Here is a 22,437-nt window from a genome sequence, read left to right on the forward strand (position 1 = left end):
TCACTTAGCCCCATCCAAGTCACTGCTTTGGAACTGATCCTTAGTATTTGATTCCAAGACATAAGGCAAGGCTTTAAAAAACATGGAAAGGTAATAAGAGACAGCATAGAGCAGGAGAGAGAATCTGGGAGCTATGTGAATGTTAATCAAAGACTAGTACCTTCCTCTAACCCTTGGGATCATAGGGTTAGAGCAAGAATGTAATCTCAGAGGCCATCTAGCCCAATCCCCTCATTTTGCAGATGAGGAAACTGAGGCACAAAGAGACACTTAGTCTTACCCAAGTCACTTAGACTTACCCAAAGTCATTTAGTGTTGGAGGTGGGATTGGAACCCAGGTCCCATTCATATCCATATCCAATTCAGTTCTACTACTCTCCATGCCTACATTCCCACTAAATTTCCTTGATTTCCTTGTTGGAAACAAAAGACAGGTCAGGATGGACCAAAAGACTGACCTAAACTGACTTATCTCCTAACTGCTATCTGTGATCACAGTTGAGCACTGACTCATTCTCCTCTGTCTCCCCATCGCCTGCCCAAGGCATTCATTTTTCACTCATATCTCACTTGCTCCATCTGAACATCTCTTGCTCATTTAAAGAAATGGGGAAATTAGTTGCCCACTTCACCAGCAAAATTTTATTTTTTTCAAAGTTTTTTCAAAGTACTAAGATCGAAAGAATAATCCACATTCCCCAGACTCAAGGAAGAGTTCCTGCCAGAGCTCTAGCTTGGGCTTGATCCTATGCTTGACAACCTGGTCCCATGTGGCATAAGCATAGGGATAGGAGGAATTAGTGTTTAGGAGAGTGAGCAAAGGAATGACCACCAGATTGACTCTGAAGAATAAGGAAAATATGGTTGTAGGTGATTCATCCACTAGCTTACTATGTGACCTTGGACCAGTTGTTTTACTCTCTCTGGGTCTCTCAATTTCCTTGCCTGTAAGATGAAGGAAATGAATCAGATGATTGCTGAAAATCCTTGCATCATGAAATTTAATGACTCCACCTTTCCCACACCTTGCCTCAGTTTCCCCAATGGTAAAAGAGAAAGACTCATTCCTTTTTATGGAAAGAGAAAAATTCTGCCCACTCTACTCAGGAGAGAGTCAATGAGAGAACTTTAACCTACTTAGAAAGCAAATACCAGGTGGTGTTATTGAATACCTGGGATATTTGTCCTGTGGGTAAGTCTGTGGCTGCTTAGTGTCACTGGTTCAAACACCTACCTCATAGACCAATATTGGTTTGATTCTCCTACCAAGGAATTTAGGTAGTCTCTGTTCTGTAGGCTGCACTCCTAATTCTACCCATCTGTCTGCACGCCATGGGTTACAAGGTCTAGAAGGATGGGTAATTTCAATGTAAATCCATCCAATATTGCCTGGAGGGGAAAAATTATCACCTAACCCTTGATCTACAGGACCATTTTAATATACAAAACTTATCTCATCAGCCATTACAATCCTAAGGTGAATGAATCAGCATTACGTGCCCTTTTTCAGAAAAGGAATTGGATGCAGTTGAAGGATTCCTATTTACTTAGCATCTTAGCAGGACAAACAGGATTAGAACTCAGTGCTCTAGAATCACTACACATGGCTTCTTAGTCCACCAAGCCATATGGACTCCCTCCAAGTCCTGCTGAGATTTGCTGTTGTTACATTGATCAGGCAGAGAAGGGGCAGCTGCCCACCTAGAGGGAGTTCCCCCTTGCCTGGCACTTTCCCTATCTAACTACAGCCAGCCCTGTTACCATTTTAATGGAAGGTAAATGAGCTTCCAGCAGTGTTGGGCTCCAGCCATAAAACAGCCCAACCATGCTCTCATCATCTCAGGCCACTGAATAGCGTATGAGAGAGTCAGACCATGGTTCCTCCCAACCCTTCCCATGGACAAGTGCCAAATTCGTCTCTCAGGCCCCTGGGCATATGTTCCAGTAGTATCCGTTGGGTTTTCGCCATGCTTTTCTGAAAGGAACCCTTTCCACTCTGGAACTCTCCTCTGTCCCAGACTCTGTCAAATCAAAGAAGTGTAGCACGTTAGATCTGGGAAGTCTTACACAAAGGTGTCAAACTCGTGTCCACAATACTCTGAAGTGCTGGGAACTAGACTAGAACGTAATTGGAAAATATTTAACAGAATAAATAAAAACAATGAAACCTTATCATGTTAATGTGTGTGTCAAATTAATGTGTGGCCTCAGGGCTCCATTTCTATTTGAGTTGGACACCAATGGCCTTAGAGTTCACAGATTTAGAAGCAAAGGGCATCTTAGAGGTCATCTAGTCTACTTCTTCATTTTCCAGATGAAAAAACTAAGATATGAAGAAGTGGAATGAGTCAGACAAAATGAGTAAATGGCATAAGTAGGCCTACAGTCCAGATTTCCTGGTCACTATCTCTTAAATATCTCTTAAAGTTCATGACGTCTTCATGTCTTTTCAGTCAAGTGGTGGAAATTAAGAGAGTAGATTTTCTTTTTTTACTAAACCATGGCAATGTCATAGGAGAGGTTCTGGGAATGAGGCTGACATCCTCATTATAGCCCCAACTGCCCTTGCTATAACATTCACGGTGAATGTGGGGCTGTGTGCTCCTTCCTTTCTACAGTTATCATCATCTATCTTTCTATCATCATCATTCTATCACATCATCCCATTGTTTTATTTTTTTTTAAGATACTGGTAACCAGCTGCCTCAGTAGAGTTAATTCTCCACCTTTTCCCTCTCATACCAACTGACCTGCAGCCCTAATGACTGCAATCAATTCCAACAGCTTTACCATCCACAAGGCTAAGTGATGAGTGGTCCCTAAAGGCCTATTGAGGCTCCTCATCCAGTCCATTGAGCATGGATGTCATCTTTATATTTTCATTATTATAGCCATCACTGAGCTCAAAAGTGAATGGCAAAAAGGCATCACAGAATGGGAATCGGGGAGAGGAGGGTGCAAGAGACGTGAGACTTGATTGCAAATATACCATGGGAAAGTCACTTCCCTTCCTTTAGAGAGTTAACCAATGTGTACGATGGGGATGGCAGTCCTGGCTATTCTTCCTCAAATTCAGAATGTGTTTTTGAGAGATACAAGGATGAATAAAATGTGACCTCAGGCCTCAAGGAGCCTGTATTCTAGTGATAGAGATACACAAGTATTCATAACATTAAATAGAATATGGGAGGTGCATAAATAAAAGCTGTGAAGCTGCAAAGGAGAGAGAGAGAAATGACTTTTTTAAACCCTTACCTCCTGTCTTAGACTCAATACTAAGTATTGGTTCCAAGTCAGAACAGTAGTAAGGACCAGGCTATTGGGGTTAAGTGACTTGCCCAGGGTCATACAGCTAGGAAGAGTCCACTAAGTTGCCCCAAGAGAAATGACTTTTGCCTGGGATGACAGAGGAGGGTTTCATGGAGACCTTCGTATACGAACTGAGCCTCAAAGAATGGGTTGTATTTTAATAGGTAGGTCTAGGGAGTGGTGGATTGGTTTCCATTTCTAATGAGTGGTGAGAGAAAAGACACTGGAAAGTATACATATTAGGAACACAGTAGCTCTAAAGAAAGGTGGATTGGAATCTGATTCCTGAGGTCCTTGAATACCAGGCTCTCCAGAATCCAGACTCGACTCAGTGTAGCCTTTACTTAGTAGTCAAGACTTTTGAACAATGGAATAAAATGATCAGATCTATCCATTAGGAAAATCAATCTGGCAGTAACATAGGATAGAGACAAGATAGGGACGTTCAGAAGGAACTTATTGCAATAGTTCAGGCAGAGAGAATCTAGATTAATATTAATAGGAATGCAATTAAATTTAATTCAACAAATATGTATTGTATTTACTATATGCAGAGGTTTGTGATAGACACTTTGGGGGAATAAACAAATAAAATGAGATCCCTGCCTTCACAGAGCTTGTTATCTAGTTGGGATAATATGATGTAAGAATAATAATAACAAAAACAATATAGTGAGCATTTATATGGTATTTTAAGGATCATGAAATGCTTTACAAATATAATCTCATTTGATCCTCACAACAACCCTGGGAAGTAACTGCTATTGTTATTTCCATTTTAAAAATGGGGTAACTAAGGTTGTGATTTTAAGTCACTTGCTCAGAATCACACAGATAATATGTGCTTGAGGTCACATTTGAACTCTGGCCTTCCTGATGCCAAGCCCAGTATTCTATCCTCTACCTTACACACCACCCCCACCTGCTCTTTTTCTTTCTTTTTCTTTTTTCTTCCCTCCTTCCTCTCTCTCTCCTTACTTCCTCCCTCCTCCCTCCCAGCCTCCCTCCCTCCATTCCTTCTTTCCTTCCTTCCTCCCTCCATTCTTTCCTTTTTCTTGGTCTCATTTATTATGTATGTGTACATATGTGTGTGTGTGTGTGTGTGTGTCTAACTACTTTCTTCTTGTGTATTTATACTTTTCAGTAAATGCAAAAAATAAAAAATAAATGACTGCTTTGTATTCCATATAATAGAACTTGCATTTCTATAATACTTGCAGGCTTACAAAGCACTTTCTTCACAAGTGTATGATGTAAGGCCAGTGTTATTCCTTTTAAAGCTGAGGAGCCTGAGGCTTAGGGAAGTTGTCTGGCTTTCTCAGGCTCACAGCAAGGACCTGAAAACTCCTTTTTTTAAGTTTTAAGTTTTAAGGCTTGGTTTTCTGATTCTCATTCTAGTGACCTTTCCACAATAACTTTTTATTGTTTAGTCACTTTTTAAGTCATTTCCAACTCTTCATGACTCCATTTGGGGTTTTCTTGGCAGTTCCTCATTTCCTTCTCCAGTTCATTTAACCGATGAAGAAACCGAGGCCAACTGGGTTAAATGACTTGCCCAGGGTCACATAGCTAGTAAATGCCTGAGGCCAGATTTGAACTCAGGAAAATGAGTCTTCCTGACTCCAGATCTAACACTCCATCTGCTGCACCACCTAGCCGCCCCAAAGATAAACTCAGGGCATTCTTCTAAAAGGCAGTGTAGTACAATAGGAAATTTGTTGGCTGGATTTGGAATTCGAGGAACTGGGTTGGAATCCCAGCTATTAGCTGCCTGGGTGACTCTACAAGTCATTCAGCTTCTTGACTTTCCTTAGTCATTGGTATGATGGTTCCTTCCCATTCGATATCCTGTGACTCTGAAGTTTTGAGCCTGGGTGACGAAGAGAGTGATCGTGTCATCAGCAGAAATAGGGAAGGAGGGGATGGCTGGTAGCCAGTTTGAAATACAAGTCTGGAGTTTGGGGCCAGGTTGTGGATCTTGAGTATTGTCAACATGGAGGTAATAGAAGGCAGAGAGGTGTTGGGAGAGGAACCCTATAAATACCCCAAATGTGACAACTGTAGCCCAAGGCAGGGCACAGTAGAATATCCACATCCCTGCTTTGACACCAGGGAAAATGAGGCTGTGAATCAGGGAAGGGATCCCTTGGAGCCATGGGCTGAATCCATAACAGCACCAGGATTAATCACTTCTGAGTCATTATTTCCATTACCATAATGCACTCTGAAAAACACCTTGCTGCTTCCAAAGTCTGAAAGTGGCTGCCTTGACTGAAGAATGGGGTAGGAACTTGGAGATCTGGAAGCCGCATTTCTCTGTACATTTGACTAGAATGTGTATTGTACTTGGATTTAAGAGGTTATTCTGATGCATGCGTGCATGCGTGCACGTGTGTGTGTGTGTGTGTGTGTGTGTGCACATGCACACTCTTCGGTGGTTTTTATCCATCTGGGTAACACATGGATTTCCATGTGCTTTTGGTCAGAGACTGGAATGCACATATCTATGTCTCCAAATGGACTGTACCTTGTATACTTGCAGATGTCTCTGGCATGTGGCTCATGGATATACTTGTGGTTTTCTGTGTGTGATTCATCAGTGTAGGTGTTTGTGCAGATAATGTGACTGTGGGGATGCAGATGCCAGCGTCACATCATAATAATGTGCTGGGTTTCATACCTAAAGGTAACAAATCTGACTCATTACCAATAACACATGCAGATGGAGCTTTCTTCCCAAAAGGGAGAATGTGTCATGCTGATCTAGCCACAGTTCCCTCCCCCAGTATCATTTGTGGCCAATGGCATCCCCACCAGGATTACTTAGGGGATGCAGGTCATGAAACTAACCAATTATAGCCTCGCTGGTGCCATGCCCTTGCCACTTACTTGAATGAAGAGAGGACACAGCTCTTCTACTTATTACCTGTGTAACCTTAAATAAATCACTTTAATCCCCTCAGTTTTCTTCCCTGTAAAATGAGGGAGAAGGACAGGTAGGTGGCACAGTGGATAAAGCCCTCAGTTCGAATCTGGACTCACAAGTTTACTAGCTGTGTGACCACGGACAACCCACTTAACTCTGCTGGCCTCAGTTTCCTTGTCTGTAAAATGAGCTGGAAAAGGAAATTATAAACCACTCTAGTATCTTTGCCAAGAAAACCCCAAATGGGGTCACCAAGAAACAGACACAACTGAAAAAAATGAAGGAGATAGACAGGGTGCTCTCTAAGATGACTTCCAGATCAAAATCTATGTTCTTATTATAAATCAATAACTATCAATCAATCAAGTATTAATTAAATACCTACTGTGTTCCAGATGTTATGTTATTGTGTTCATCTCTGGGGATACAAAAAACCCAACACAGTCTTTGGCCTCTACAAGCTCAGTCTAATCAGAAAAGACATCAGGTTCATATAAAATACAAAATAGATTAACAGTTATTGGAGTAGGGGGTAGAAAAGAAGGAGAAGGTACTAAAAGCTGAAAAGATCAGGAAAAGTTTCTTGTAGAATACTATGCTTGACTTGAGCCCCAAAGAAAACCATAAGCTCTGTGAAATTGAGGAAAGGAGGAAATACTTTATAGATATATACAAAGATATAGAGGCAAAAGATGGAATTTCATGTATGAGGAAAAGCAGGAAAACCAGTGTAGCCAAGCCAAAGTGTGTGTAGAACCTAGTCATGTTCAGTGAAATACAAAGAAAATAAAGAATTAAGCAGGAAACATTTATTAACCACTATCATAGTTTCTTGAAGGCAGGGATTTTTTTTCTGTGAATGCCCAATATTTAGGACCTATTATAGTATGGGTCACTGTCCTGAATATTGGGCATTCACAGAAAAAAATCCCTGCCTTCAAGAAACTTATAATTGATGATTTTTCTAAATGGCAGATAGACAGACAAGATAGATAGATAGATAGATAGATAGATAGATAGATAGATAGATAGATAGATAGATAGATAGATAGATATAAACATACCTACATATATACATACATATATATATACATATATACATATATTGATACATAGATAGATACATTGATACATAGATGCATAGAAGGATGGATAGATGGATGGATGGATAGATGAACAAGTGGATAAATAGATCAATCAATAGATGAACAAATGCATAGACAGATGAACAAATGAATGGATACATTGATGAACAAAGGGTATAGATTGATAAATACACAGATAAATCAATGTCTGAAACAAAACTTTAAAAGCAGAATGTAAAATATAAGGCACAAGCTTGGTCCCAAAGATATGAGAAGACATTACCCCATATTTCTTTGCAAACATAGAAGTCCACAGCTGTAGAACATTGTACGTAATGTCAGATTTCTTTCAATATACTGATTGGTTTTACAGAATTTCTTCTCTAAAAAAAAATCCTTTGTTATGATGTATGATTGTATGGGAAGGGAGATAGAGGAAGACATGGCAACATCCAAGGGATGTAAAAACAAAAGAGATCAATAAAAACCTATCATTTTTTTTAAAGTCAGACTGTTAATTGGTGTTAGAGCCAGAGCTCAAGTCCACTTCTCCAAATTCTAAGACAATGTCCTTTCCATCTGGTCCCCTAGCTATAACAAGTACTGTGAGGAATTAGGCCATAAGGATGCTTATGCCATCAGTGTTAGTGCTGTTCATATAATTGTCAGTTAGTAATGTGCTAGGGTTGGTATGTGCCTGGGAGTTCTCAGACTCAACATTATGTACCTCAGAAGCCCTTGAAACACCATGCTTCTCCTCAACAGAATGGCGACAAGGAAGTGGGGCAAGGATGATCCTACAAGATGAAGACATCACCACCAAGATTGAAAATGATTGGAAGAGACTAAACACACTGGCCCATTACCAGGTAAGGAAGAGGAGGGGTCAGGTAAGCCAAGGAGCTCTTTCTGGAACCTATTGTCATGTCCAAGATACCTCTAATATTAGATAGCACTTCTCCTAGTCTTGAGAAGCAAACCCTTAATGCTAGTATTCTCTCTTAGCGTCACTGGGGGTGTCTTGATAAAAGCCCAATGGACCGAGAATCAAGCCTTAGATTTCCTGCAGAGCATGGGAGCCTGGAAAGAAGCAAAGAGTAGAAGTCAAAGGGTATATTGGATCTGGCCATTTTTTGGCACAAGTGACTATCCGTATTGAAGTATAGTGACAAAAGATGCTAGAGCAGGGTACTAATCTTAGATGGCATGAGAAGTGAGTGGCAAATTCAGTAGTCCTGGCTCAGCATCTTTAAAATCGCTTAAAATCCAGAGCTCTCTCTTAGAAAGGATAAATCTCAGCAGTTCCTAAAACCCCTGAACAAATCAAGAATTCTGATTTCATTGGACATAGATTTAAAAGTGGAGGGGAGCATTAGAGATCTTGTAGTCCAATACACTCATTTTATAGTTGAGAAAATAGATTCAGAAACTTTTAAATGGCTTGCCCAATGTCACACAGGTAGTAAATGGAGGAACCAGAATTTGAACTTAGGACCTCTGACTCCAAATCCAGCACATCATTCAGTATGTCAGAGGCATAATGATCTTTGAGTCCATCTAGCTTAATCCTCTCAATTTATAGAGGCAGAGATAAACTCAAGACATACAGAATGTGAGTAGCAGAGTTGAGACTCAGCCCAAATTTTTTATGTCTAGTGCTCTTTCCATGATGCCATATTGTTCCCAAAATCCATTACAAGGGGATCTTTATCTGAATTTGAGAGAGGTGGTAAGGTGGAATAGAAAAAGAAGTGGTTTCAGAGTCTAAGGACCAGGATTCCAATCCCATTTCTTCCATTTACCAACCGTGTGACCATGGCAAGTCATAACCTCTCAGAGTCTCTGTTCTGCCCTCATCTGTAAAATGAAGGGGATTGGACTAGAGGAGTCCTAAGGGCTTGACTTCACTGTGACCATGTGAGCGTGATCCTCCACAATGCAGTGAAAAACAAGAAAAATGCCCCGTCTCTAAAGTCCTTTCCAATTCTATTGTCTCTGACCCATCCAACCTGGTGTCATGGAGTAGCCAACGTTCCATGCCTGACTCATCGGAGACCTTTCCCCTCTAGGTACCAGATGGCTCAGTAGTGGCTTTAGTCTCCAAGCAAGTCACAGCCTATAATGCAGTGAATAACTCCACCGTCTCCAGGACGTCAGCAAGCAAATACGGTAAGGCTTTGTCATCCCCGGGAGGTGAGGCTGCTGCCCTGAGCTTGTGCTGTCACGAAGACAGCATGGCTGAGATGCAACGTGGCTGGCAGATCGAAGGCACCCAGGACCAGAGGGCTCCAGCTGAGCCCTTCAGTCTGACTCCTGAGAAACAAGAGCATAATTACTGGGTGTAGCTCCGAACACTTACAGGGAGGCAGGCAGGAGAATGGGCAGAGACTTCCATCCACGAGAATCGAGTCATTATATATATGGAGCCAGACAAAGAAGGGAAATGTTAAGGAGGGGAGAGGGAGCAGTGATGGGAGGAAGGACGATGGCAGTTTGGTTCCTTCCACTTCTTGTTAAGGGATACAAGCAATTCCTCTGGAGGCATTCGTGATCTAGGCAGAGATTCAGAACATACAGAGATTAAACTTGAGAAGTTTTAGGAAGCAATTAAGTGAGAAAAATACAAAGCCTACCCGAGAATGGAGTCGGAGAAAGCACGTTAAGAGTTCAAAGACCTGGGTCTAAATCTTGGCTCCGCCATTTATTGGCTATCGGATCTTGAGCAAGTCACTCAGTCAGCCAACAAACATTTTTAAAGCTCTCCTTGCTGTTCAGTTGTTCAGCCAAGTTCTGCTCTTCATGACCCTGTGGAAGTTTTCTTGGCAAAAATACTGAAGTGATTTGCCATTTCCTTCTTCAGTGGATTAAGGCAAACAGATGTTAAGTGACTTGTCCAGGGTCACATAGCTAGTTAGTGTCTGAGGCAGGATTTGAATTCTGATCTTTCTGTTTAATTCAGTGCTTACTTGGCATATATGGTAGCTTAGTGGATAGATTGGTGCCATCCACTGAGCCACCACATATGCCAAGTAAGCACTGAATTAAACATTGGGATACAAAGACAAACAAAAGCTTCATGTTTGAATGGAGAAGACAACATGAAAATAACTGTGTAATCACTCAAACCTCAGTAAGCCTCCATTTCCTAATCTGTAAAATAGGGCTAATTATAGCAGAAGTTTCCTCCCTCATGTCATGACACTCCAACAATGCACTAATGCAACGAAAGCATTTTGCCATGAAAAAGCATGACCAAATGCAACTGTGGTGTTAAGGGCTAAGAGGGTACTTACTGAATGAAGGTAGAGAGTGAATATGAGTGAATTGTGCCAATCGAGGGAAACTAACAGTGAATTTTAAATCAGGCCTTGAAGTAGGCAAAGGACACGGGGTGACTAAGAGACAGATGGAAGGAAGATTCTGAACAAAGAGAGGTCATATTCAAGACAGGTTTCTTAAGTGCTCTCTTTGTTTAAAGCTCCACGACAGGCCATGACAGGCACCATGGGGGGAAAAGGCTAGAGAAATAAGAAGGATACGGTCCCTTCCCTCAAAGATTGGGACGTCATGGTGGCACAATAGATAGAACACTGGACCTAGAGACAAGAAGATTCCTCTTCCTGAGTTCAAATCCAACCTCAGACACTTACTAGCTATGTGACCCTGGGCAGGTCACTTAACCCTATTTGCTTCAGTTTTCTTGTCTTTTTTTATACAATTTATATTGATATATATATATATAATTTATAATTATAAAATTATAATTTAATAAGATGAGCTAAAGAAGGAAGTGGTAGATCATTCCAGTATCTTTGCCAAGAAAACCCCAAATGGGATCACCAAGAGTCAGACACGACTGAATGACAACAACAAAGGGGCAACAAGATGACCAAAATAACCATGAAAAAAATTATAGCAGGTTATACTCCCAGGATTTCTAGCAGATTATCTGCAATAGCAGCGATGGCACACTAGAGAGTAACAAATGGTGAAACAGGGGAGGAGAAGCTGAGAATCCTCAAGAGTCTGGGTTGTTTTCTTTGGCAGAAAATATGATCCGGTACACGGGGAGCCCCGACAGCCTCCGTTCCCGCACACCCATGATCACACCTGACCTGGAGAGTGGGGTCAAGATGTGGCACCTCGTGAAGAATCATGAGCACGGGGATCAAAAGGAGGGTGACCGGGGGAGCAAGATGGTGTCTGAAATTTACCTAACCCGGCTACTGGCCACCAAGGTATGGGAGCTGGGGTGCAACTGAGGTGGACGGAAGAGCATGTCTTCTCACTATCATGAGATCTCTGTATCCCTGTATCTCTAGCCAAACATAGACACACACACACACCCACACACACATATATATCATATTCCCACAAATCATTCAGATTTGCCCCAGAAGAACAAATGACAATCAATTTGTGACCACAAGCAAGTCATTTCATGCCTATGAGCCTCAGTTTACCTATTTGCAAGAAGGAGATAATAAAATCTAAAGGCTAGTGGTTTGGTGGGAAAAGCCTTGAATTTGGAACCAAAAGACCATGATTTTCTTACTACCTATGTGACCTCACACATATCACCTAACTGCCTTAGTCCTCACTATCATGATCTCTAAAATGAAGAGTTTGGGTTAGATGATTTCTGAGGTTCATTTCAGCTCTAAATCTATGACCATTTGATCTAATTTGCATTGCATCATTGGAAGTGAAGAATCTTGTAAAAGTTGAAGCATGATGGAAATGTGATTGTTATTCTTTTTGGTCTCAGCCTGGTTTTCCTAGAGTCGTTTGCCTGACTGAATCAAATTAGTCCAGTTTCTTAGGAAACTTCAGGCCTGTACTTTGCTCAATTCTTCACTCTTTCCCTCCTGAGGCTGACTCTGTACTCCCTTGTTCAGCAGACTGGCTGATTATATCACCGAATGAAAAAACAAAAAACAAAAACAAAACAAAAAACCCAACAACTATTCATTAGGAAGTGTGAATAATGCTCAAATTAAACCAGCAGATTGCATTTGTCTGTTCTGACCAAAGGAGTTGTTCATTAGCATTTGTGAGAAATACTTGAATAACACCCACCAAAGGGTGCTAAACCAATTCCATTGTTGGTCCCAGGAGATTCACTTATGTCCAGATTATAGTGTTCTAAAATCAGTCCCGATGCAGCCTGTAAGGACAGATCCCAGGGATAAGGTGCCCTGAGTTGTTAAAAGATAAATATAAAAAGAGAATTAAGAACATTCTCCATATGTGTCTATCCAATCCAATTTTGCTCCAATATCCTGGAATGCCTACTCTCTCTCTCTCTCTCTCTCTCTCTCTCTCTCTCTCTCTCTCTCTCTCTCTCTTTCTCNTTAGATATATAATTCCCACTGCTTGGGTTCCAGTTAACTCATCTGTAAAATGAGGAGATTGGATGAGATGACTTTGAGCATTTCTTCCAACTCTAGATCTAAGATCTTATCATGAATTCTCCACATTATTGTTATCTTTGTTAATGTTTATTTTGGTTTTATAATTTAATCAATGTAGAAACTCCTGTGGTGGGAATTTACTGTACAGATATTTGTCTATAGTCCTCTGTAGCTTTCCAATCTTCAAGAGTGACTTGAGTCACTGAGAAGAAGTTAAGAGATTTTATCATGGTCACATGTTATTGTGTAATGTATTAGACATATATCCAACTCTCTCTCTCTCTCTCTCTCTCTCTCTCTCTCTCTCTCTCTCTCTCTCTCTCTCTCTCTTCTATCCTTCGCTCTCATATCATCTTTCACTGCTCCCTCCAATTGATTATCCATTCATCCATCTCCTCATTCTTTGATGCCTACCTGTAATAGTCCCCTAATGTCCACCCAAAAATCTGCTTTCTTCCTTTCCCTCAAATCCTATCTTCAAAGAAAAGTTCACTAGATACCTTAAGGTCTTTAAAGGCACCTTGAAAGACTTAGTACAAAGCAACACTCTGTTTTTCTCTATTACCCTGCCTTCTCTCTCTCTAGAATACATGTCAGCCCCTCCTAGGGTCTGTGTACTATCTTTGTATCAGATTCAGAATCTGACAGCATGTGACTGACTACATAATGCATTCCATACAGTATTTACCATAAGGCTATTATAATTCAGGAAATGTTTAAGATGAAGAACATAGATGATGGATATTTGAAACTAGCTTAGGCAAACATAGTAAAATCTACTTCAAATCTTCTTGAACATAATCTTTATTTGGTCAGTTTAGATCAACTGTTCCTAAAAGATGACTTCATGACTACATCATGGAGACTATGATGGGAGAAAATTTAAAGCAGATGATAACAGTCTAAAATGCTTAGAGAAATCAAGAAGAACTGAGAAAAGACCAGTAGAAATGATGCATAGGAGGGCATTGGTGTCCTTCAAGAGCGCCATTTTAGTGTGGTGGGGGTACAATGGAGAAAATGGAGATAGACTAGTTTTAAGAAGGTGGGCAGTGAAAAGGAAGATGGGGAAAATAAGGAAGTCAGGATCAAACTAAACACTGCTCAAGGTAAAGAAAACTCAGTTTGTGTTTATAGACAGAGGGAAAGGATCCAATGGTGAATGAACAATTGAATATGTAAATTACTGATACAGTATAAATATTTGTTAAACATATGAATGCTGCTAGATAAAGATGAATGATTAAGGGACCGAATTCCTAGAAGAGGTGGGAAAGTATGGGGCTGAGGAAACAGGTGGCTAAATGGGTAGTATAGAGGAGAGAAATACACTCTGAAATGAAGGTGATATAAAAACAAAAGGTTTGAATACCAAAAACCTCTAAACAACAAAATAGAGGTGATTGGGTTAAACATTAGAAAAAGAAGAGTAACGTCTTCCTTTGAGTGAAGGATGAGAAGATGCCTGTAGAGAGAAATACTTTGAGGTAAAAAAAAAAAAACAGGAATAGAAGAAGGAACTTGAGTAGGATAGACTAAGTATTCTCTATAAAAACAAAGGTAAGGTGATCATCTTGTTCCCCAAACCCTCAATCCCTTCCCTCCACAGTGAGTGAGGAGTGATGGGAAGGTGGTGGTGTACAGGGGAAAAGTGGAGAAGATTTGGAATGACTGCTATGGGACTTGATAAGAAATAAGAAAAGAACTGCCAAATGACAATGGGGTGGGGGCAACTGAGGCTACATATCATGAGTTTGTAGTGATACCAATCTGTCACAATTCCCTGATTTTCTATAGTAATGCTCTGACATCCAGGACATTGAGTGAAGAAAAAGATCAGTGTCAGTGATTTTTTGTAGTTCCAAATGAGTGTGAAAAGCAAGCCTAGAAGGGCTCAGACATGGAAAAGTTGATGATAAGGTAGTTGGGGAAAGGCATTACGGAGTTCAGTATCTCAGCAGTGAGGAAGTATCAATGCTAATAAGTAAGGAGATTCAAGATGTGGCTATACTGCTGTATCCTGGAGAAAGAGGTCTACTGCCTTAAGGAAGGCTAAGAACTGTGAAGTCAAACTGTGCAATGGGCACAACTTAAGTTTTTAAGTTTGCAAAGAGAAGGGCAGGAAATGGAGTAGTGAGGAAATTTCCAAGCTAGATTAAAGTCAAAAAGTAGAAGTGAGTCTAATAAGACAGTAGGCTATGATGAGGAGGGTATAATTATATGTCATTATACCGCAAGTAAGAATCATTGGTATAATGGTGGTAAATTAGAAGGTGGCAGGAACAGATGAAAAAGCAGAGGTTCGAGATAAGACTGGGGTCAAGAAGAATCACAAGCCCTGAGTCTCACAAGAAGGGTACTAGGAGAATGAGATGGTATTTAAAATCTACCTAAATCATCTACTACTAGCCATTTAAGGGTGACACTGAGATGGGCAGAAGATCATCAATTCTTTCTGACTGGTTGGTTGTCCTTTGTACACAAAGAGAACCAAAACAACATCACTATCAGGGTCAATGGTATAGTGTATCTGACTGTGGGCGATCAGAAGGCTCTACCATAGGTCTGGCACAAAGAGCCCATATGACTATTTGGGGTGTAGATGTCTCTAAATTTGTGCTTCTTGTGTTTGTTTTGGGCTACTACAATTCTGCTTTGCTCATAGAGCACAGCGCCTTCTTTGATGCAAACCCACTGTGCTAGACAGTCCTGTGCCAGTGCGTGTCTCCCATTTGTCTCATAATCAATATCGTAGTTCTTCAAAGAGACCTTTAGAGTTTCCTTTTATCACTTCTGACCTCCACATGAACACTTGCCTTCAGTGAATTCTCCATAAAATAGTCTTTTAGGCTAATGTATTTGGCATTTGAACAGCACCCATTAGAACTGTGCTCTCTGTAGCAGAATTTGAATGCTTGGCAGGTCAGATCAAGAAAGAACATCAGTGTTCAGTACCCTGTCTTGCCAGTTGATCTCCAGCATCATTCTAAGACAATGCAAATGGAAGCAATTCAATTTTCTGGCATGGAGCTGGTAAACTGTCCAAGTCTTACCAGCACACAATGAGGAGGACCTTCAGTTTGGTAGGCAGCCTAGTACCTCTTCTCCCACACTTTCTTTTGGGGACTTCTAAATACTGTCTTCTCTCTAAGAAAGGAAAGAAGTCAGAGAAGTTAGAGGCATTACAGGAGAAGATAGTGGAGCTATCGTGTCATCTGAGAAATTCCAGGTTTAAGTTAAGGCACTCGGATGAAAAATATGTTGAGAATAAGTGGAGCTGACCCACAAATGAGCAGTGGTCCTATGAGGAACAGTGAAAATAATAAATCAAGGGGTGTCCTTGAGAGAGTAAAGGGGAGCAGCATGACTATTATATTGGGGATTCGGTGAGGGAGTAGCAAAAAAGGAGGGGTTTTGGTAGGAATACCAGGCATGGAAAATAGGAATAAGGATGGCAAATGTGGATAACAGGGTTGGGAGACATAGAGGAAGATGCACATTTGAAGCAGGGAAAAGGGGGAGCATTATTTCTAGAGTAAATTAAAAGATAGGAGTGAGATACGTTCAGATAGGAGAGAAACAGAAACACTCTCAAAACCTGCAAAAACCCTCCCTACAAAGTACTGGTGAGGCCCCCCCATATAGATGTGGGGTCTTCTAAGTAAGTCATGAGCACAAGTTCCTTGATCAAGGGAGCCCAGTACTACCATAATCTCTCACTTTCATAGTGTCACTACATTAAGGCTATATTCCTTCTCTTCTGCTCATATGTAGTTTTGTAATAGCTGGCACAGTCTTCATAGAACCCCTTAAAGACTTCTCTAAAACTGTGGCATAGCCTTTGGAAAATTGGATTTCTTGTTTATTTCCTTCCTGGAGGCCCTTATAGATCTGACATTTTCCTGGGACTTTCTATTGGCATGGCTATGCCTAACTCATCCTAGGCTGCCATTCCCCTCCAATCATAGCTCTCCTTAGAGATCTGAAGATCTGTAAGATTAATGCATGCTCTGTCGAGTTCTAAGAAACAAATCATAGTATAGGGAGATCTGGCCTTGGAGTCAGAGAAGGCTTGGATTCCTATATTTTTTTAAATCCTTATTTTCAGTTCTAGTAACCACTCTAAGGCAGAAGGGCAAGGGCTAGGCAAATGAAGTTAAGTGACTTACCCAGGATCACACAGCTAGGAAATGTCCAAGGCCATGTTTGTACCCAGATCCTCCCAACTCCAGGTCTGGTATTCTATCCACTGAGCAACCTAGCTGTCCCTAAGTCACTTAACCTCTAACTGGTCTCAGGCTCTCCAGGACCATCAGTTGCAGAGAAGGGACCAGTCTTCCTGGAAAGTTAAGGGAGTTTTCTTGTCTGGAAGTTCCCTTTATCAGTGAAATCACAAGCTTAGTCCCTCTATCTACTGAGCTCTAGGCCTCTGAGTAAAGAGGTTTTTAACCCAAATAGCATAATGTAAATGTGATTTTTTTTCTTATTACTATCACCTCGTCTTTACCTCTGCTCTCAGGGTCTTTTTAGACCTTCTTCCTTCACTGAAATCCATTTAAATTCCACCTGCAAAAATGTCTCCCTAAAACCAGAAATCAGTGCAAATCAGTGTTCAATTCAATTCCATAAAACAAATACTTATTAAGGGTTTACTGTGTGCCTAACACTATGCTAAATGCTCAGGAATAAAAGACAGAAATTAAACACTCCTCGCCCCCAGGGGCATTCTACTGGGATTCTATTCTGTCTCTGACAGAGGCACCAAGGGACACATTGAGGGGACAGTATGGCTGCTCCACCTAAACCCCAACATCAGAGGGAAGGCATAGCCCATCTGAGTTTGCCTAATTTACCTAAGTAGCCTATTATAGATCACAACTAAAATTCAATTTGGCATTGCCTGAATTCAGAAAAATCTAGATTTAGATTCCAAATAAAAATGTAAATCCCAATTTACAAGCAAGAGTGACTTTGGGCTAGTCACTTACCCCTGAACATCCTAGGCTACTCTCTGAAGACTCTCAGTAGCAGAGCATTGGCAGAGCTTCAGGTGTAGAGGCAGTTTCTTCATCAAGAACTCACCATTCCCATCAAAACATAGGTCTGGACCACAACAATGAATCCATCATCCAAAGCTTCATCTAAGCTTTTTGGAATCTATTCATCTTTTCATCCTATACTTGTTGTTAGGATAAGCCCACTTTTAGCCACACTTCAATAGATGTGACAAGGAGCCTTTCTGATTATAGCCCAGTCTTTGGGAAAATGAGAATTTCCCACAAAGAAAAATAGCAATAGCCCAGAGTGAGGCCCCAGAGAGAGTCCCCAGGGTGTCTCCCCACCCCCCAGCTATCCAGGGTGAAATTGTTTGGGTTACCTATTCAAAAAGACCCTTCCTCTGTCTCAGATTACTCATTGTCCTGGGCTAAGGGGTGGAGGAGAGGGGTACAAGGAGGGGAGAACAGTCTGGGAATTATGAGGTCTGCATATTGACAGGCTTAATTTCCTCTGATTGAAAAGAGATCGTTTTTTCATTCCTCTCCCGACCCTATAAATCCCTCCCTCACCCTATTCCTCCTTTCACATCCCCCTACCTTTTTTCTTTTAAATAAACCTCCTGCTCATTTAGTCTGAGTGGCTGCAATCAGCCAGAGATTAGTGCCTCCACTAATGTTAATAATATGCTAATGTTTCATTAGGCAGGAGCCTCTGGTGCTAGGTGCCTCCCTTGTTTGATTTGTCTGTCAGCAAAACTGGTTTAAAGAGAAGGAATATCACCACCATGTCCAACATACAAATACCAATGACCACTCGCCCACCAGTGACCAATAGTCAAATGCCAGAGCCCTCCTCATTTTTCAGAGGTGCTTTGAGAAGTATTTCCTTTCTGTCCACTAGAAGGAATGGAAAGTGAAGGAATTTTATTCGTTGGGAATCCAAAACCATCCTTCTCCACCAATCCAGCTGTCATCTTCTTTCATAATAAGACAAGCTCAGTGCCTGACGCATAGTAGGCTTACTTGATTAATGTTGGTTGATTTGGCTGGATTAGAAAGATGGGATGACTTAATGATGAGTAATCAAGGTCAAAGTTCTCAATGATCTATCTGACACTCAACTGTAACTCGGAAGCTTATAGATATTTTCCACATTTCATGAACATTTCATGGCCCACCAGGCCCACTTGTTATTTCCTATTCCAGACTTTTCTTCTCCCAATAGGATGGCTGCTCAGAATGAGTATATTTGGATGCCACAATGGCCAGGCCCCTACTGGGCAGATACCAGGCAGTCGACAAAATATTTAGAACCCTAGACGTAGAATTTTACAGTTGGAAGGGGCCTCGGACAAGCTTGTTGATTGACTGATAATCCTATGTTGGCGTTGTTTTTATCTAACTTTACGGGCATTTGTAAGTGTTGTGATACGTGTGCTGAGTGCTGTATGGGCTGCTGAGAGATACAAAAGGATGGAGCCATATTGCAGTTGCTGAGTCGAATTGAATTCACTGAGTTTAAATTCTAAAACCAAGCACATAAAAAGCACTGGAGCTATTACCAACAGTGAGAATAACAACCTAGACAACAAGGCAAAGGGAAAAAAAGTCCAAAACCAGTATAGAGTCCTGCTGGGGATACAGTGAATTCTCCTAGCCCTGAGGCCTCAGTCTTTTTATCATCCATCAGTGGCTGCCCTACAGCACTGAAGGAAGTGACTTTACTGTGGCAGGGGAGGCTGGGAAGAGAGAGAAAAGCAGGTGGAGAGCTGCATATGTTGCTACCCTGACTCTCTCCCCTCTGCCTTAGAAGGCCAGCAGGCAGATCCAAAAGGGGCCAACATTCAGTAATCAGAGGGAGAGCTTTCTCAAGGTGCCTTCTTTAGCAACCAGAACTGCCTTGTCTGTTTTCGACGCAATCAAAATGTCTTCCCAAGAGCCATTTGGGTCTTTTAGAAAAAAATTCAATCATGCATGGGAATTTAGTTGTACTGCATATAGTGAAGCATCACACTGGCCTCTCTGGGGAATTTGTCTAGCACTCATTCAGGAAACATATTTATTAAGCACTTAGAGAATGTAACCTCTCTCTTGGTAAAGAATATTATGGTCAAGGTCACCTAAGGAAGGGACATTGGATGAGACACCAGAGCATGAAGCCCAGAAGCCCAGGTCCCTCGCAAAAGAATTTGCTCATTGTCCTCCCTATCAGACAGCCTTGGAGAGGAGGGAGAGCTGTAAACAGCTTAATAACCCTATTATCTTCCTCTGTCCATAAAAAGCACCCTCCCCCAATATCTCAGTTCCCTTTTTCCCGAGGATGAATAGTTTAGCTTTTAAGTGCTTTCCATGTGTAAAACTTTAGGAATAAAGAAAAGCAAAAATAGTGCCTACCCTCAAAGAGCTTATGCACTAACGGAGGGGGGGAGGAGCAGGTAATAACATTTATACTATTTATAAATTTATCTGTATATTACATATGCATAATGTGAGATTCATATTGCAGAGAAGGATTCAAGCTGCAGAGGGGGGTTCAGGCTACAGCTATGGAATTCTGAGCTGTAGCCTGAACCCCCCTCTGCAGCTTGAATCCCTCTCTGCAAAATGAATCTCACAATAAATATTTTGCATATATTTATCTATATCTATATATATTCAAATATACCATATAGCATTTATACTATAAATAGATATATACAGGATAAATATAGAGTAGGTACTAGAGAGGGAGGCATTAGAGGCTAAGGAACACAGGAAAGGCTTACTGCAGAAGTTGGAATTCAAACTGACTCTTGAAAGAAATCAAAGATTCTAAGAGTTGGAAATAGGGAGGAGAGGAACCTTGAGGCATAGGTCTCAGCCAATACAAAGACATGCAGATGGGAGATGGAGTGGGATGTGTGTGTCACAGCAAAGATCTAGAGAATCTACCAGTTCTCAAAGCCCACCATCTTGTTTGTTCTCCCGTTCCTGGACTAATGATCATCTCTGTTCCCTTCCTTCTCCTCTCCACACAGCTTGCCATTGAGGTTCTGGGTCAATATGATCAAGAACCCCCAGTTTGTGTTTGACATCCACAAGAACAGCATCACTGATGCCTGCCTCTCTGTGGTGGCTCAAACCTTCATGGATTCCTGCTCCACGTCAGAGCACCGCTTGGGCAAGGACTCCCCATCGAACAAATTGCTCTATGCCAAGGACATCCCCAGCTACAAGAACTGGGTAGAGAGGTGAGTTTGGGGAGTGGAAAGATCAAAGTCAGGACTTTTTTCTTCTATTCTTTGAATTTTTGCGCCTCTTCCTTCTTTCTAGGGAGCTAAAACCTCTCATAGAACAGAATTCAAGAGGGGAATCTCAAATCTAATATTTTATTTAAAAGCAACTATGGTTTAGCTGTGTGATGCTGGGCAAGTCACTTTATCCCCATTTCTTAACCCTTCTGTCTTGGAACCAGTACACTGTATTGATTCTAAGATGGGAGGTAAAGGTGAAAAAAAAGGAAAAGGAATTGTGAGGAACAGGAGTTATAGGAACTCTGGTGGTACGGTGGAAACAACTAAAATCAGAGAATCTCGTTTCAGACCCTTCTTCATTTATTGTCTTGTTGGCCACAAGGTCATTGAATTTTCTTGGGCCTTAGTTGCCTCAAAATTAGAAGGTAGGGGCAGCTGGGTAGCTCAGTGGAGTGAGAGTCAGGCCTAGAGACAGGAGGTCCTAGGTTCAAACCCGGCCTCAGCCACTTCCCAGCTGTGTGACCCTGGGCAAGTCACTTGACCCCCATTGCCCACCCTTACCAATCTTCCACCTATGAGACAATACACCGAAGTACAAGGGTTTAAAAAAAATTAGAAGGTAGGACTAAATTAGCTTGAAATTCCCTAAATCTATGATCCTGTATACTAAAATGGAAAAGAAATTTACCCTTTGCCCTACCCCACCCCCCAGCAAAGGCAATTCCTTTTTCCTTATACATTCCTGGGAACTGGCTCCCAGTTTTACAAAGGGAAGAATAAGAGATATATAGGGAAAGAGCAAAACTTGCTAACTGTTACCCCAAAAGCCAACAGCAAAACCAGTTACCCCAAGGACCAGGGACACACCTGAGTGGCACTGTTTTGCAAAAAGAGTTTTTATCCTTTCCCTCTTTTCTTCTGTCTCTTGCTGTCTTCACCACTACTCCTTCCCCTCTCATGTGTGTGTAGTAAACATTGTCAACGAGTATTTTTTGCAGTCCCTTTTGTCCCTTTTGTCTGGTTGTATCTGAGGCACCCTCAAAGCTCTCAGCCCCCTTCACCCAGACAGTGAACTCATGCTCCTGAGAATGGGCTCCCCCATCATGGTTTGTTCCCTTGCTGGTGAAGAGATGTGGCATTAGAGGTGGGCGGTATTGGGGATCTGTCATGGTAGCAAAGCTTCCCAACACGAAGAAGAGAAAGGAGTGAAGTAAGTGTGGCTTTGTTCATTGTCATTTCTTCCTTCCTTCCTTCCTTCCTTCCTTCCTTCTCTCCAGCCATCCTTCCTTCCTTTCTTCCTTTCCTCCAGCCTTCCTTCTTTCCTTTTATCTCTCCTTCCATCCCTCCTTCCTCCCTTCTTCCCTTTCTTCCTTCCTATTTTTCTTCCTTCCCATTTTCCTTTCTTCTTTCCTCCTTCCCCCTCCTCTTCCCTCCCTCTCTTTTTCTTCTCTCTATCTTTGTCTTTTCCTTTTT

At 41.4% G+C, this 22,437-nt stretch overlaps 1 protein-coding gene across 1 annotated transcript in view; it reads left to right on the forward strand.

Annotated features, from left to right (window-relative positions):
* PLXNA4 (plexin A4) overlaps nucleotides 1-22,437 on the forward strand; it is a 588,990-nt gene that overhangs the window by 552,158 nt on the left and 14,395 nt on the right. The window contains exons 25-28 of the mRNA XM_044679013.1: nucleotides 8,086-8,189; nucleotides 9,390-9,489; nucleotides 11,368-11,572; nucleotides 20,749-20,961. Coding sequence (XP_044534948.1) covers nucleotides 8,086-8,189; nucleotides 9,390-9,489; nucleotides 11,368-11,572; nucleotides 20,749-20,961 — 622 coding nt within the window. The remainder of the gene's footprint in view (nucleotides 1-8,085; nucleotides 8,190-9,389; nucleotides 9,490-11,367; nucleotides 11,573-20,748; nucleotides 20,962-22,437) is intronic.

This window comes from Gracilinanus agilis, chromosome 5 (genome assembly GCF_016433145.1).
Source record: "Gracilinanus agilis isolate LMUSP501 chromosome 5, AgileGrace, whole genome shotgun sequence".
Lineage (NCBI taxonomy): Eukaryota > Metazoa > Chordata > Mammalia > Didelphimorphia > Didelphidae > Gracilinanus > Gracilinanus agilis.